General features: G+C 40.1%; 2 protein-coding genes across 2 annotated transcripts in view; both read right to left on the minus strand.

Moving 5' to 3' along the window:
• Nucleotides 1-9,145, minus strand: part of LOC102371008 (transmembrane protein 241-like) — a gene marked incomplete at its 3' end in the record, with an annotated part of 33,981 nt that extends 24,836 nt beyond the window's left edge. The window contains exons 1-2 of the mRNA XM_014526987.1: nucleotides 8,947-9,145; nucleotides 351-397 (exon numbers count right to left, since the gene is read on the minus strand). Coding sequence (XP_014382473.1) covers nucleotides 351-397; nucleotides 8,947-9,018 — 119 coding nt within the window. The remainder of the gene's footprint in view (nucleotides 1-350; nucleotides 398-8,946) is intronic.
• A 1,510-nt stretch (nucleotides 9,146-10,655) lies between these two features.
• LOC102372122 (insulin-like growth factor-binding protein complex acid labile subunit) lies at nucleotides 10,656-12,185 on the minus strand. The gene has a single exon (XM_025194548.1). It carries the CDS (start codon nucleotides 12,066-12,068, stop codon nucleotides 10,785-10,787), a length of 1,284 nt encoding a protein of 427 aa, XP_025050333.1. The 5' UTR covers nucleotides 12,069-12,185; the 3' UTR covers nucleotides 10,656-10,784.
• Nucleotides 12,186-15,430: the final 3,245 nt, after the last annotated feature.

Below are 15,430 nucleotides of genomic sequence, written 5' to 3' on the forward strand. Positions count from 1 at the left end.
AGCATAATAGAAAAAATTAAACACGTATGCATATAAACCATAATTACTACTTTTTAAAGGAAATTGGGAATATTATAATTGCTGCTTTCCTAAGTTAAAATATAAAGCCAACAAAAGAACTACAATTGATGGAGAATCTGCAGATATGGTAAGCAGATAACTTCACCATAATGACATTTAATATTAACCAAGACAAGTTAATGAATACTTTACTAAGGCTTAATGGAGTATGTTCTCTAAACAAGAAAAGCCAGTAATGACATGAGGCACTAAAATTAGCTTCAGCACAGCTAGATATTTTTTGATTATACTCATATTTCAAACAAATGTATTTTTAAAATTGTACTTACCCTTGGAAAAGGGTAGGGTAGGTGAATTTCAGGACAGACAGGACATACTGGAAAACAAATACCGAGTTAATGGACATCACACAACCAGGATGCTACAACATTAACAAACAGTTGTGAGAGCAATGGAATACAAAAAAACTCCTATGAAAAAAAGGATTAAGCAAGGAATTTGGAAAGCAATTCAGTAACACCTATTCCAGAGGTTCAGGTGTGCAAGACCTTGCCTCAATCTGCACAGGAATTAGTGTCAGAAGAGTAAGAGTATCAGGACACACATTGAAAAATTGGGACATTAAATACTGGATAGCTGTTACATTTCCTGGGAGTGTCTATACATGCGCTTTAATGCACAGTAGCCTATTTTACTGCACATTAGAATGTCACGTCAAAAATGGTGCAAACACTAATGCACAGTAAAATTTGGCTACTGTACATTAAGTGACACTAAAAAAGTGTGCACTTTCACTACTGTGCATTAGGGCAGCCTAGTGCACATTTACTTAGTACCTCATATTACAGGTACTAAATTTAATGCACGATAGCAAGGCACATTAATGAACACGTAGATGCCCCCACCGAGCAGCTTCTACACTTCTCACTGAATGACGCAAGGGTCTAAAAGAAAAATATATGTAATATGCAATTAAAACTGTATCATATGACACAGCCATCCTGAATGGAGGTGAAATTACATTTTACTTTAGTCATTTTTTGATTGAATGTTGCACTTTGCAATCTTAGTCTTCCATACACAGTTTTGTGTGGAATATTAGCTCATGCATGTGAAGCACTTGAAATATAGCATGGTATAGGAGTAGTTAGTATTGGTGTTGTTTCTTTGGTGGGGTCTGGCAGAGCTATACATGTGAATATGAATACGTGGTGTGGTCTCACACAAGATCATATCTCCAAATATGCGGCTAATATCTCCCCTCCCTAATGTTTGTACAGCACCTAATAACTTGCACTCACAGGTTATCTGAACCCCCATCCATAGTAAAGAAGAAGGAGGTCCTGGGCTTTCTTTGAGAAAAGGAAAAGATCCCTGCCCCTCCCTCAAAGAAGTAATATAAGCGGTCACTGCTACAAGTAAAAATTGGCAGTTTGGGACATATAAGAAGCAAGAGCAAGATGTCTTCTAAGAGCCAAACCTTATTTTGATGCCTAAATGCCTTTGGAGATCTGAGACAAAGTCTTTAAAATACAGGTTTTGTATTACAAGTTTTTTACTCCCAGAAAGAACATATTTTACTTGAACAAGTCTCAGAAGACACTGTCTACAGGGCCTAAGTCAAAAACTCTATCCTTAGACTGTTTAGGGACTGTGACTGTAGCTCTATTATTCTGCAGGAAGTCAAGGCTAGTTTTTACTGAAAACTCCTTCAGAAGGCTTAAATAAAAAACTCTTGATAAACATCTAGTGGTGCTGACTTTTAGTGTTTGAATCTGTTTTGGAGGTGTTTTGGGCCATTTCAGTGCCTGAAACACCAAATCCGAAATGAAACAGAATGCTCCAAAACTAAATGAAATCATCCAAAACATTTTGGAAAATTTTGGAGTTTTGGAGCTAGGCTTGCAGGGAAACAGAAACTAAGAGGGAGGGGGAAGAGTGGGAGGAAGGACTGCTCTGATATTGACATCTGTAGCTGGCCAGTGTCTGCGATCTGTCCCCGAGGTCCCTTCCAATCCCAGTGCTCTGGGGGAGGGATGGCAGCCTGCTGTCATCCTGCGCGCAGATCCGGGGGCCCGCACCCCTGGGAGGAGTCTGGCACAGCCCCACAGCCCTCCCAAGGGGTGCGGGCCTCCAGATCTGCACGCGGGATGACAGCATGCTGCCTTTTGCGCTGCGGGGCGGGGAGTAAACCGCCCCTGCCGCTGCCAGCTGGGGCCAGTGCCAGCACCTGACTCTGCTTGGCACAACTTGCGCCAAGCGCCGGGAAGAACCCAGTGCTGCACTGGCCTCAGCCGGCAGCGGCAGGCGGCGCAGCCTGCTGTCATCCTGCATGCAGATCCAGGGGCCGCACCCCCCAGGAGGAGTCTGGCACAGTCCCGCAGCCCTCCAAGGAGGCGCAGGCTCCTGAATCTGTGTGTGGGATGACAGCATGCTGCCTTTTCTGGCAAGTGATACAAGTTTTGCTTTGAACAGATTGAGATGCGGTTTCACAGAAACCTGTGCACCTATCTCCCTGAAACTTGGCAGGCTTCGTGCCTCCAGAAGGGGTGACCATTCCTGCAATTTGCATCTGAATCAGGCAAAACATTACAGAGTTATAGGCATTTTAATGATTCTCCATTATAGCCTATGGCCAAATCACCGAAACAGCGTTGAAATTCCAGAACAGACTCGGCCAAATCAAAATGAAACAGTGATCCGAAATGAATCACTGTCCCTCTGAAATGGCCAAATCCAAAACTGAATCGAAACAACCATTTTGCACAGGCCTATTATTGATCCTTTGGAGGCAACCATATTTGCTTTGGAATAAGAGAGGGCAGAACTTGGCTTGCTGTTAGCCCTGTGCACCTCTACTACTGCTTCTTCATGAGTTACCTCCTAGCCTCACTGAAGGCGATGGGATTATATTCATATGAATAGGTCCAGTGAGTCTATTATAGTTCTTTATCTAGCCATTCAGTCTATATTTCCTAGCTATTTCATTAGTAGACACTATGTAATATAAACTTGTTATTAATGTTTAATAATTTCTTAAGTTATTCGACTGAAATCCCCAACTTTGCATGCAATTATGCAAGTAATAACTTCATTTTTCATGTAGTATTCATGATGCTCCTGAATAAAAATTTACAAGTAGAATCACTGAACAGAAGGAAGTGAAGACCTGTTAGATCATCCTGTCCATTCCATATACCTGCTCAACCTGACCAATACAGATTCTAACAGCGGGTATTTACTATTCTAATTACACTCTTATAGTCTATTCTAATACTGGGTTACATTTTTAATGTGTGGCTTACCTAACAGTGAAATTAAAAGCATAGTACAAATTACCTTTAATTATGACACAAAGAAGCATCATTAAATGACCTGCTACACTACTTTTCAGAAAGGTATGTAAACAATTCCAACCACAAACTTACACAGGTGTAAGTACAAGCAGAATATGTCCTTACTGATCAAATTTAAATTAAAAGTCAGTTGTTACATGAGTCAGAAAATAATTCATCTTACAGTCTCCATAGTAGTGGTTGTAGAGTACCAACAGGAATATAAAGTAATACAAATCTTTTAACACAACCTTGGAAGGAAACTGAGCAATACCCTCCCCCCATCCATTTCCTTTAACAGGTAAAGTGCCAAGCACATTCAGGCCATTATTTTTGTGTACTTCAATACACGCAAGGAGGAAGTACATTGATTAAGAAAGTCACATTTTACAAAGTAATGCTTCCAAGTTGATATCTGTATATTAAATCAATGCATGGTACATGACCTCTTCTATATCCTTGCAATGCCTGGGTGCAGTTGCAGTTCATGCAATGCCTAGGACAAGTGAAAGTGTCATATCCAAATAATCTTTCATTTTAATTAATGAAAGCTCATAAGCAAAAGTTTTAACCTGGGGGCAGATAGGGGAAATTCTGCACAAGGGTGATTACAAGCTTCTCTCACCAAATAAATTAAACCAAGCACCTTCTCCAACTCAACATCATCCTGATAGGGACTGTTTCAGTCCCTCTCCTTACATGTTCCTAACCATAGCATCTTCTCTCCTTGACATTCTGAATAGGGAGAATGTATTTAAGAAAACAAATCCGTACCCTCTAAGGTGAAAGATATTGCCTTGTCTTTAAGCAAAACCAGATATCTCTACCTGTCCTATTAAAATCCACATACTTGTTGCTCAAACAAAACCATATAATCATTCATGTGATTTATTCCAGCACCACAGGGGTCCTCTGATACAGAAAATGGAATCATAGACTAGAACCATAGAATAGTAGGACTGGAAGGGACCCGTAAGATCATCAAGTCCGGTCCCCTGCCAGAGGGCAAGAGGTATTTGGACTCAAACGAGCTCAACGAGGTGCTTGTCCAGCCTGCTCTTGAACACCTCCAGGGATGGCAACTGCACCACCTCTGCTGGGAGTGTGTTGCAGATTCTAGATGTCCTTATGGAAAAGAAGTTTTTCCTTATGTCTAAGCCCACAAATTTTCCTCAACTAGCTCATGCCCACTGGACCTCGTCCTCCCAAGGGGTGCCTTTCTGAAAAGTTACTCCCCTACATCTTGGTGTTTGCCCCTGACATACTTGTAGGCAGCTATCAAGTCACCTCTCAGTCTTCTCTTACTCAGACTAAACAAACCGTTCCCGGAGTCTCTCCTCATACCTGTCCTCCACGCCCTGATCATATGGGTGGCCATATTCCAAAGAAGAATTTTTCCAAGTATTTGAGTTGGTTTAAAAAAAGATATCAGATCTACCCAAAAAACTTTGTCTGCCTATGTCCTGAAACCAACATGGTGACAACCTACACCCTGCTATCATATTGGGGTTAAAGTGTTGCTCTAGGGCAAGTAAATACTGAAACTGGTTCACACTTGTTTTTTAACATACACTGACAGCAGTTTCCTGCCCCTGTGAGATCATAGTCCATCGTGCCTGCAATGACTGAAACATTAGGAATAATTAGGTCAAAGTGTGCTGAAATATGAAAAATATTTAGGTTTTGTGATTCAGATACGTGCCACTATGGAACAGCTGAAAAGTCTTACAAGAAACTCATCAAACATATATTTTTACAGCTTTTGCATGGCTCACAGAAATATAATGTCTCTCACATAAAGATGCTGTTTAACAGAGCTGGGCTTTATTGTTCATCATTTATAGCTTTTAAAGATATACCACCACATGCTTGATTTATGAGGAGTTTAACAATGATTAATACATACCAACCTCTGTGGTATGTTAATTCAAAGCCTGTCCATTTCTGAATGAAAAGTTGGTATGGGTCCATCTGCAAATTCAACTGGGGTTAATTTTTGGCATGTTTTTGCAAGGTACATGGATTTTTGGGGGGGTAATTTTCCAAAAGTAACAGGAGCGATGACCCTAAGAAAGCACATTGCACATGCCTGCCTAGGCTATTATATTACTTAATATTATACTATTATATAATACCTACTATTATATTACAGCCTTGCTAGGCTATTATATTAATATTACATCCTATATTAATAAGAATAAGTATTTATCAGACTAGTTCTTCCCCCCACCCAATTTAAAATATGAACTCTGGGACAGAATCTCATCTCATTTGTGCCATTTTTGCCACAGCAGTTTTGCTGACTTATATGGAGTTATTGCCCACTGTCACCACTGAAAATAACTTCAGCATCACTCTTACTGGCCTACTTAAGAAACCTGTGAAACACCTAACATAGGAGAGCAACATCACACACAAACTCAGAACAGCAGAGACTCCCTATGCCCGGAGAAGGGTGACTGCCCAAAAGCTTGCCATGAACTTTTTTCCAGCTACTCAGTTGATCTAATAAAAGATATCACATCTACTCAAAAAACCTTGCCTACACACACTCTGGCACGTAATGAACAAATTAGTAAATTAAACTATATCAGATTAATTTTAGGCTATGAATTTTTTTATTCACAGTGTGCATCTCTTGCATATTTTGCCTTCTGTTTCTCAATGGATCTTCCTGTAGCATTCATAAGAAATTGCAATGCGCAGGAGAAAGCAGGTTTCTTTCCCTTAATTTACAGCTTAATGAGGCCACAGGATAGACTCATGGATACTAACCTTTGTTTAGCTATTATGATTGCCCTTTCTAACCTTGACATTTTCTTCTTGGGTAAACTGATAAGGTGCCTCTGTGTTTGCAGTGTTCCCTTATGAATAATACTATGGTAGTGTTCTATTTTTAATGGTGACTGCTGTGAATTTATACTTGTGACATTATCTAGTTGGACAGGGAGACAACCTAGATAATGTAACAACTCTTTACTGCTTCTGCATCCAATATTCATTACATACCTAATAATGCTGTTACAGGAATGTTTAACTGACACAGCTGAAGTATTATAATTACTGGATCCATCATTAACATTCTTTGATTGCAAAGATGCCATCCTCTGCTCTTGTAAGTGGTAGGGCATTGAAATTTGCATGTCTTGGAAATCCAAGACAACAGTCAAAAACAGGTCCAGCAGAACAAGGAGAGGATACAGAATCATAGTATCATAGAAAATTAGGGTTAGAAGGGACCTCAGGTGGTCATCTAGTTCAACCCCCTGCTCAAAACAGAACCATCCCCAATTAGATTATCCCAGCCAAAACCGGCCCCACGACTGACCCCTGGGGCACTCCACTTGATAGAGGCTGCCAACTAGACATTGAGCCATTGATTACTAATCTCTGAGCCCGATACTCCAGCCAATTTTCTATCCACCTTCCAGTTCATTCATCTAACCCGTACTTCTTTAGCTTGCCTGCAAGAATGTTGTGGGAGACTGTATCAAAAGCCTTGCTGAAATCAAGGTACATACACATCCACTGGTCTCCCTGAATCCACAGAACCAGTCATCTCATCGTGTTGGCTAGGCATGACTTGCCCCTGGTGAATCCATGCTGACTGTTCCTAATCACCTTCTTCTCCTCCTCCAAGTACTTAGAAATGGATTCCTTGAGGATCTGCTCCACGAGTTTTCCAGGGACTGAGGTGAAGTTGACTGGTCTATAATTCCCTGGATCCTCCTTTTTCCCCTTCTTAAATATGGGGACTATGTTTGCCCTTTTCCAATCATCTGGGACCTCTCCTGATCACCATAAGTTTTCAAAGGTGGCCAGTGGATCTGCAGTCACATCAGCCAACCCCCTTAGCACCCTTGGGTGCATCCCATCTGGCCCCATGGACTTGTACACGTCCAGCTTTTCTAAATACTCCCTAACCTGTTCTTTCACCACTGAGGGCTGCTCATCTCCTTCCCAAACTTTGCTGCCTGCTGTAATAGTTTGAAAGCTGACCTTGCCTGTGAAGATTGAGGCAAAAAAGGCATTGAGTACTTCAGCCTTTTCTGCATCTTCTGTCAAAAGGTTGCCTCCCCCATTCAGTAAGGGCACACTTTCCCTGATCCTCCTCTTGCTACCAACATACTTGTAGATATGTATGTACAGTGCCTAGCACTGTATTGAAAAAACAATAACAGGCCCAAATTTGGTGGTCGCCCTCTCATCTCCATTTTTTTTTAATTCCTGTCAATTATTTATGAAGGAATTTAAAATATTTCAACTCTCCTTTTTATTAGGGGGAAAAGGGATAGCCACCCAGCACTCGTGAGCAACAGAATAATGCTTAATGTCAGCTTTAAGAAACTACAGGCCGGAGCCTCATCTAATTTACACCAAATTAATTCTATTGATTTTAGTGGTGTTATTCCTACTTGACCCTTGAGTAAGTGAAGAGATCATCTGACCTCAAGTTTCAATATCAGCTCTCCGACAGAGTTATAAAATGAGAAGAAATGGACAATGATGATGAGTTTTAAGTAAGCATACAGTACAGTAAGCACCCCCCACCACACACACACACACACACACACACACACACACACACACACACACACACGCTAGGAGATCCTTATCATACCATTTATTCTTCCCACCAAAAGCTATTTCAGTCACTTAACCAAAGGTTTATCTTGTGCCCACCACAAACCATGTAATATACATATTATGTATAGCCCCAAAAGCAACTTTCGTTTTCAGCACTTCCAGATTTTCCTCTGACCTAACTTTCCCCCTCTCCACTTCCCAGTGGGTGTAACAGCAGGAGGGGATTATGTTGATATTCTTCTAGATGGCATGCTTTAACCAGCTGCAGAGATGCATCCTCTTAAAGCAGTATTTCTCAACCCGTGGGTTGCAAGAATATATGAACGGGTCACAAGCAAACTTTAAAAATGGATCAACAAACTTTTAAAATGGATTCTCCTTTAAAGGAGAAAAATGTGGGAAACCCTGGCTTTTCCCTTGCAGGCTGGCAGCGTTCCAGCTTGCAAGGGGCTGCTTGGGGCCTCCCTTACCCCAAATACATGCCACCCTGCTCCAGACACTGTGGGGCTGGGAGGAGTGATGGGTACTGGGTTGGGGCTGGCTATTGATGTTTACAAATGGATCCTGATACAAAATCAGGACCACTGGTGGAGAACCACTCTCTTAGAGGCAAAGGTGGAAAACCACTGTCTTAGAGTCAAAGGAGGGATTCTTGGGTGGGAGGTCTCCCTGATATACACGGGGTGGATGCCTCCATACAAGTACCCCCTTTTGTTCCCACCCGAGTATTTTTGCCAGTGCATAAGGGCTATTTGCAAAGAGAAAATGGTTTTGTCAGCAGTTAGCTACGACCGGCTGGCATCTTTACACTTGCAGGAGAGACTGAAAGTGAATGAGCAGCTCCTCCTGCAGCAGGCAAGGAAATGTGGTGCGGGGAGGAAGGGAGGCATGCCCTGCGCAGCCTGCCAGCCTGGGGAACCTGGGCGGGAAGCCAAGGAGATGAATCCACAGAGGATTGCTCAGGCAGTGGATTCACACAAGCCAGCTTGCGGCTCCCCCTCACCTTGTTGGTGAAATAAGAAGCCAAGTAGAAGAGACAGAAGGAGAGACCAGCTGCAGGTCTCTTTAAATACATCTGTCAAAGCATTTCCCCCGTCCCGGTGAGGATGATCAAGGCACAGGTGCTGCACGCTGTGATCAGCTGGAGACAGTGCTCAGGAATCTGCTACCTGGAGTGGCTGCCATGACAGGGACACGTTACTCTGTGCTCGCTCCAATAGGCGCAAGCACAAGCTCCGGAGGCCCGGCCTTCTTAAAGGGGCCACGCTGCCTCCCGGCGTGGGAAGCTCGGGCAGACACATATGGGGCGCAGAGACCCACTCTTTCTTCGCCCCTTCCTGGGGCGCACACCGCCTTCCTCTGGCTGGACTCCTGCACCCATCCGCACGATCCCCTCCGTTGTCTCCCGCCTCTGTCTACGGGGTTTACGCATTTAGAAGGTCATCAATTAGAACTTCTCTACTCGCTAGTGTGTGTGAAAGCAAGCAAGAAAGAACGACCTAGATAGACAGATAGAAGAAAGAAAAGGAGGTAGATAGATAACTAGATGAAAGAAAGAAAGAGCTATACATATATATACATATAGGAAAGAAAGAGCTATACACATAGATAGATACCTATAACCCATACACACAAGCGCACACAAAATAAACTTACATAAAAGTTCTAATTTATAACCCATATACTGTGTATATACATGGGTTATATGTGTGTGTGTGTAAAACCCATCCTGCAGAAAGTCATTGAGAATGATCACCTTTGATCTAGAAATCTGTAGGAGGTGTTTCAAAAACAGAAAGACCCCATTGTCTCTCTTAAGCTGTACAGGCATGCCTATATGATGAAATTAAGAAAAAACACAAGTGGGTTAAATTAAGTTCACTCAGTAGGATTGGGAAGCCTCCTAACTCTCCATTGGGTTGCACATTTTAACAAGGGCACTAGCTAGTGGTCCTGTACGTCAATATTTCCAATTGGTGTACCTTCAAAGAACTGCTTTTCTAAAGTAGCCTGTCACTGAAATGTTTCTTCCTTCATATATACACACATATTTTTCCCAAAATATGTATCCCTGTTTGTGGCCCCATGAGGACAAGATTAATGATTAAAACTTTTCTAGACATAAAAAGGTGATACTGTTAAAGTATGTCAGGTCAGAAGGAGCAGCATTGCCAACAGAAACTTAATAATGGAAGTTTTAACTGTGAAATTATCTAGGATATCAGACCTTAAAAATACATTTTTACATATAGCCAAGCTGTTTTTTGTAAGTTTAGAGGCTTTAAGAGCTCCTTCTGAACCTCTCTCAGTCAGCTGAACTCACAGCAATAAGGCACCTAGCTTCCTAAAAAAAGAGGTGGAACGAATTGGAGAGGTGGAAGGAATGGGACAAAGAGAGTGCAATTTGTGTCATATCAGGATTTTATCAGCACTCAGTGTGAGTGACCATATTAACTCTTGTAGATTCACCATTGTGACACTGTGGCAATTCCCAATTCATGTCACCTCATACCACAGTACCATATGGTCCTTCAAATATTCATATTTATATACAATACATAACCAGTTGTAAGACTTAGAAAAGATATACAATAATGAGACAAAAATTAAACATTTAAATTAGTGTAAGAAATGGACAGCTGTACCCTGTCACCAGTACTACAATATCAGAGAGTGCAGTGAGTTCAAAGAAGCTTTGTAATGCATGTGCTATTAGAAGATAGTACTTGTAGCTCAGAAATAATTACATTTCTTGTAATATGTACATTACATTTTTAATTAAGGTAGCAGAAAGCATTTCCTGATACAGTTATTCTAGTATCTTCTTTTAATGTATACTCTTCAGTCTGACCCTTTGAAAGTGTAATTAATTCTTTCAGTTGTAAAAACTGGATTCCCAGTCAAAACTACTTTTGTGAGATTAGGATTCATCTTAAGTGCACCATCCTCTATTTTTGTGATGTTGTTATTGGAGAGATCCAACAGTTTCAAATTGACCATATTGTCTGTGAATTTTCTTGGCAAGTTTTTTATGGCATTACAGCACAGTGTCAGCTCACTCATATTTCGAAGGCGTGAAACAATGGGTAAAGTGCTGAGACAGGTTTTATCCAAATGCAGAAATGCTAGCTTAGTATTATTTATGAATAGATTGCTGGGAAAATTTCCAAAACAATTTAAAGATAAATTGAGAACTTCCAGCTGCTTCAGACCTGAAAGGAAATCACAAGGCAGCACTGAGAGTAAATTATTAGATAGGTCAAGTTTTCTTAACTTGCTAACAAACACAAATGGTAAAACATTTTGGATTCTATTTTTAGAAATTGAGAAATGCTCTAGGTTGTGGAAGACTGTGAATACAGCACGTGGTATCACTGTAAAATTATTATCATCAAGAAGCAAGTCATTGAGATTCATTGTGCTGTTAAATAAACACTTGGGCAAATGGCTTATTTTGTTGTGTGACAGATCAAGGATCTTAAGTTTAGGAGTAGAATCAAAAACTCCTTGTGGTATGGTGTGGAGATAGTTACTAGCCAGCATCAAGGTATCAAGCTGAGAGAGACCTACAAACATGGATGTAAGCTTCTGCAGTCTGTTATTGGAGAGGTCCAGGTAAGTGAGTTTTTCTAAGGTGCTGAAAATGTTGATGTCCAGAAGATCTAGTCTGTTATCGGCTAAGTTTAACCAAACAAGTTTCTTTGTGTTCTTGAACAATTTTGATGGCAGGTCTGTGAAGCTGTTTCCAGAGAGATCCAAAGAGAGGATGCTGTTGCTGATATCTTCAAAAGAATCATTCTGAAGCAAGAGCTTGTTGTGAGCTAAACCAAGGAAAGTTAGATTCTGGAAGTTCTGAAAGGCTCCTCGTGGAATGAGACGTAGACAGTTTTCATTCAAGATCAATGTTTCTGTTTTTTGGTCAAAATCAGGAGGAACTTCATCTAGATTGGCATGCTGGCAATCTGTTAAAGAGCGGATACAAAAGCACTTCTGGGGACAGCCAGGAATTGAAAGGATATATCCAAAGAACAGCAGAAACAGCAGAGGAACCATTATTGCTACCTGTAGAGACAGGATCTGGGGAAGGGAGGGAACAAACCAACCAACAAGTGTTAGCTCTTTCATTTGGGTGATTTAGTTTTTAATAAATAAAGGTAATGGTGGCAGGTTTTAATTTACATCTCCAAGGTCCCATGGTTGATGTGGGCTACACATTGCAGAAACAAACTGAGATGACACAGAGACACAAATGAGTTGCTGCTGGTGTAAACTAGTTCACCTATCTGTTTGTCAATGCAGCTGCACATCAGTTTACATCAGCAAAGTATCTGGCCTGTTACTGCTTATATTACTCAGAGGTGCATCCAGTGGATCACACGCAGCTGTGCCAAAGCAAGGATTTTTTTTTTGTGGTGACTAATAACTCTCTGATGATAACTTCAGCCTCTTGTAAAAGTGTTTTTTCGGCCCTTGCAGTACCAGTGTCAGTAACTTCACTGAAGACAGTGGGATTGTATCACAATTAAACTAACACAAGAGAAATCAGGGACAGACAACAGAGCTCTTTTATTATTTAATTGTGCATCTTGTGCCTTAGCAGGTTCCCCTCTCCACTCCTAAACAAGCTTTCACTCACTATCTCCTTTTTTTTTTTCTTACTTACAACAAACATGCTTCTCCTGATCTGGATATACTATCTATTTCAGATTCTTCCCTCAACTATCCTAAGTGTTTAGAAGATAAGTAGGGGGAATCTTAAGCCTTGCAGCTGGGAAACATAATCTATTGGTTTAATCGGGACTCAATTTGTTTAAATTGACTGCTTCTAAGTAGGGCAAGAGCACATGAACAAGTTACCAGAAGGGGAAAAGGAGTCGGGATTTACTGAGCATCACTTCCACTCTCTCTGCCTGTCCATACACTCTTACCCTGCAGCAAATGGAAGCTAATCCAGAGTAGTTTACCCCTCTTTCAGTGAGAGAACTGATGGTGACTTGTTCCTGTGTCTCTGCCCAATCAGTTCAAAAGTCATCTCCAATGGCTTTTTCTACGTGGGTAGTTATTCTGGTATTGTTGAACTAGTGTCACTATCCCAATACAACTCCCTGATGATTTACTGCTTATTTTTTCACACTTAAAAATAATGCATTGTTTACTCTGTTTTTCTGAAAGAATTTCTGGTTGACTGAAAAATGTGAGATTGACATCTCAAGTAGAAACGGGAAATCTCAACAAATGAGAAGGAACTGTTAATTAGACTTTTACAATTACTTTTAAAAACATGCTTTGATTAATCTGTACTGAACCAAAACACTTGACAAATAGTTGGTGAAATGTTATTAACACTTCCTCAACATCTGAAGGACAAAAAAGTTCTCTCCACAGATCTTTAATTGTTCAAAGAGTCCTCCATGAAAAACAGGAAATACAAGGCTTAGCATTCCTAAGGTAAAACATAAAGATATTTTTTTTTATTTTCAAAACAAAACTAAAAGCCGTTCAGAATGTCTAACATCATCAAACAGCTGGAAGATACTTTTTTAATGTTAGCTTATAAGCAACCTTTAAGAAAAGGAGAAAAATCAGCCATATTTCTTGACAACAGGTAACACTTATAGAAACTCAATCCTTTCCTTGTTAAAAGATCTTATGAGTCAACATCAACATTCTGCAGGCGCAAAAGCAAGTTAGAAATCAACATACAGCAAAATATTTCTAAGCAAATGGCCAATACCTGAGATGTCCCTGTGTGCTCTTGGGTATACCTTTAGCAGTCTGACAAATGTGACTGAAACTGATCTCGCAAGCCATAGCTTTCATTGCCTAACTCACATTCTTTGGCTTGACTTCTTGATTCAGCAGGCTTTCCCGGAAAATAGAATGAGCAAATACAAGCAGACTGCAAACAGCTAGACTTAACAGCAATACCTAGACACGATAGTGACTGGTGCTCTATAATTATCTTTGGCAGGCAGAGAATATAGATTCTGTCACACCTAGCCATTCTTAATGGGTATTTTTTAGTTATGCAGGTCCATTTTCAGTAGTGGGCAGTGAATATAAATGCATGGGGCTGGCCCTGGGTTTTGTACAGATGTAGATTGATCTTGCTGGGGCTGTGACAGGTGCAAGGAAGCAACCACATTTTACAGTGCAAGGGACAGTAGCACAGAGGACTTAAAAAAATAGAAGACATGGACACTTACATGCCAGTGACAGAATACTAGAAATGTGTAGATAGATTACACTGTAGCCCTGTTATGCAACATGTAGAAATATTGTTTGAAGGAAGTTTAAAAATGTTGTTTTAAAGATGCCAAATCTGTATTTTGCAGACAAAAGTGTACTTTTTAGTATGCCACACATTCCACACAAATCACTTTTAATGTAGCTAAGAAAATTTTCCAGCTGTTTGTAAAAATAGAATTGTAACTGTGGGATTAAAAGATATTTGACTTTGACACGGTAGTTTATCTTTATCTTATATAATGTTTATTCAGTGTCTCTCTCTGTGCTTTCTGCAGTACTTTTTATAACAGTGAAAGATTGCTGTTATGGCCCAAAAAGGATTTTTCCCCTCTGGTTCAAGTCATTAAAAATTATCCAACAGTATTTTAGTCTTGGGTAATCCATCTATTGCTTGGTCATAAACTAAGAATGAGGAGGGAAACTTACATAAACCCTGCTTATAATGACTAAGTTAAATAACACATTGCACAATCTGTACATATTTGTTAACTATCTGGAGAAACATGAAGGGAAGTCTTTGGCTCTAAATATACTTTACATTTATTATTATTAGGAAATATTAACAAGTGACAAATTTCTCCGGTTACATCTCATTTTAGAAAACACTTCCTCTTGTTAATACAGCTAAGCACTCAAAACTAGATCCAAAGTCTGCTAATATGAATCAAAGAATTTCCATTCACACATTGAACAGTGTCTTGAAGCAAAACTCCCACTAAATGTTGCATAAGAACTGCAGAACGAAGTCTTAATAGAAATCTTTGATCTTGAAAATATGAAAAAGTGAGTAAAACTTGAATGATGAGGAGGTAATTTTAAACATCTTTTTATTAGCAAAAATTGAGAAACATTGTTCATTAGAGCTGATGCTCAATAAGATGAAATGTTAAATACATTAAAGTAGATTTTAATCTTGTTAACTGTGAAAATCAATTGCATTGTTTCTGCCAGCCTTGAAAGAGAGCTATGTTTTCTGACAGGAACATGTACATTTTTGCTTGCAAGCACTGTGAAAAAAAGTCCTATCACTGAGCCAGTGTTTCCTATTCATTAATGACAAGCTGTAACAATTTACGGGTAATTGATTGCAAATGAGTGTTGTACTATACAAATTGTCACAAGCAGGCTATAAGCTCTTGATATTAAAGTCTTCACAGGTCACTTTCTGACCACATAAAGCAGTTGCTTTATATTATGCTCATGACCTATAAAGTCTTAAGGACGGTTAAGCATTGAAA

The sequence above is a fragment of the Alligator sinensis genome, unplaced genomic scaffold (genome assembly GCF_000455745.1).
Source record: "Alligator sinensis unplaced genomic scaffold, ASM45574v1 scaffold1543_1, whole genome shotgun sequence".
NCBI lineage: Eukaryota > Metazoa > Chordata > Crocodylia > Alligatoridae > Alligator > Alligator sinensis.

Excerpts from the sequence above, each read along its gene's own strand:
- LOC102372122 (XM_025194548.1), bottom strand. The coding sequence starts at position 12,068 with ATGAAAGAGCTAACACTTGTTGGTTGGTTTGTTCCCTCCCTTCCCCAG.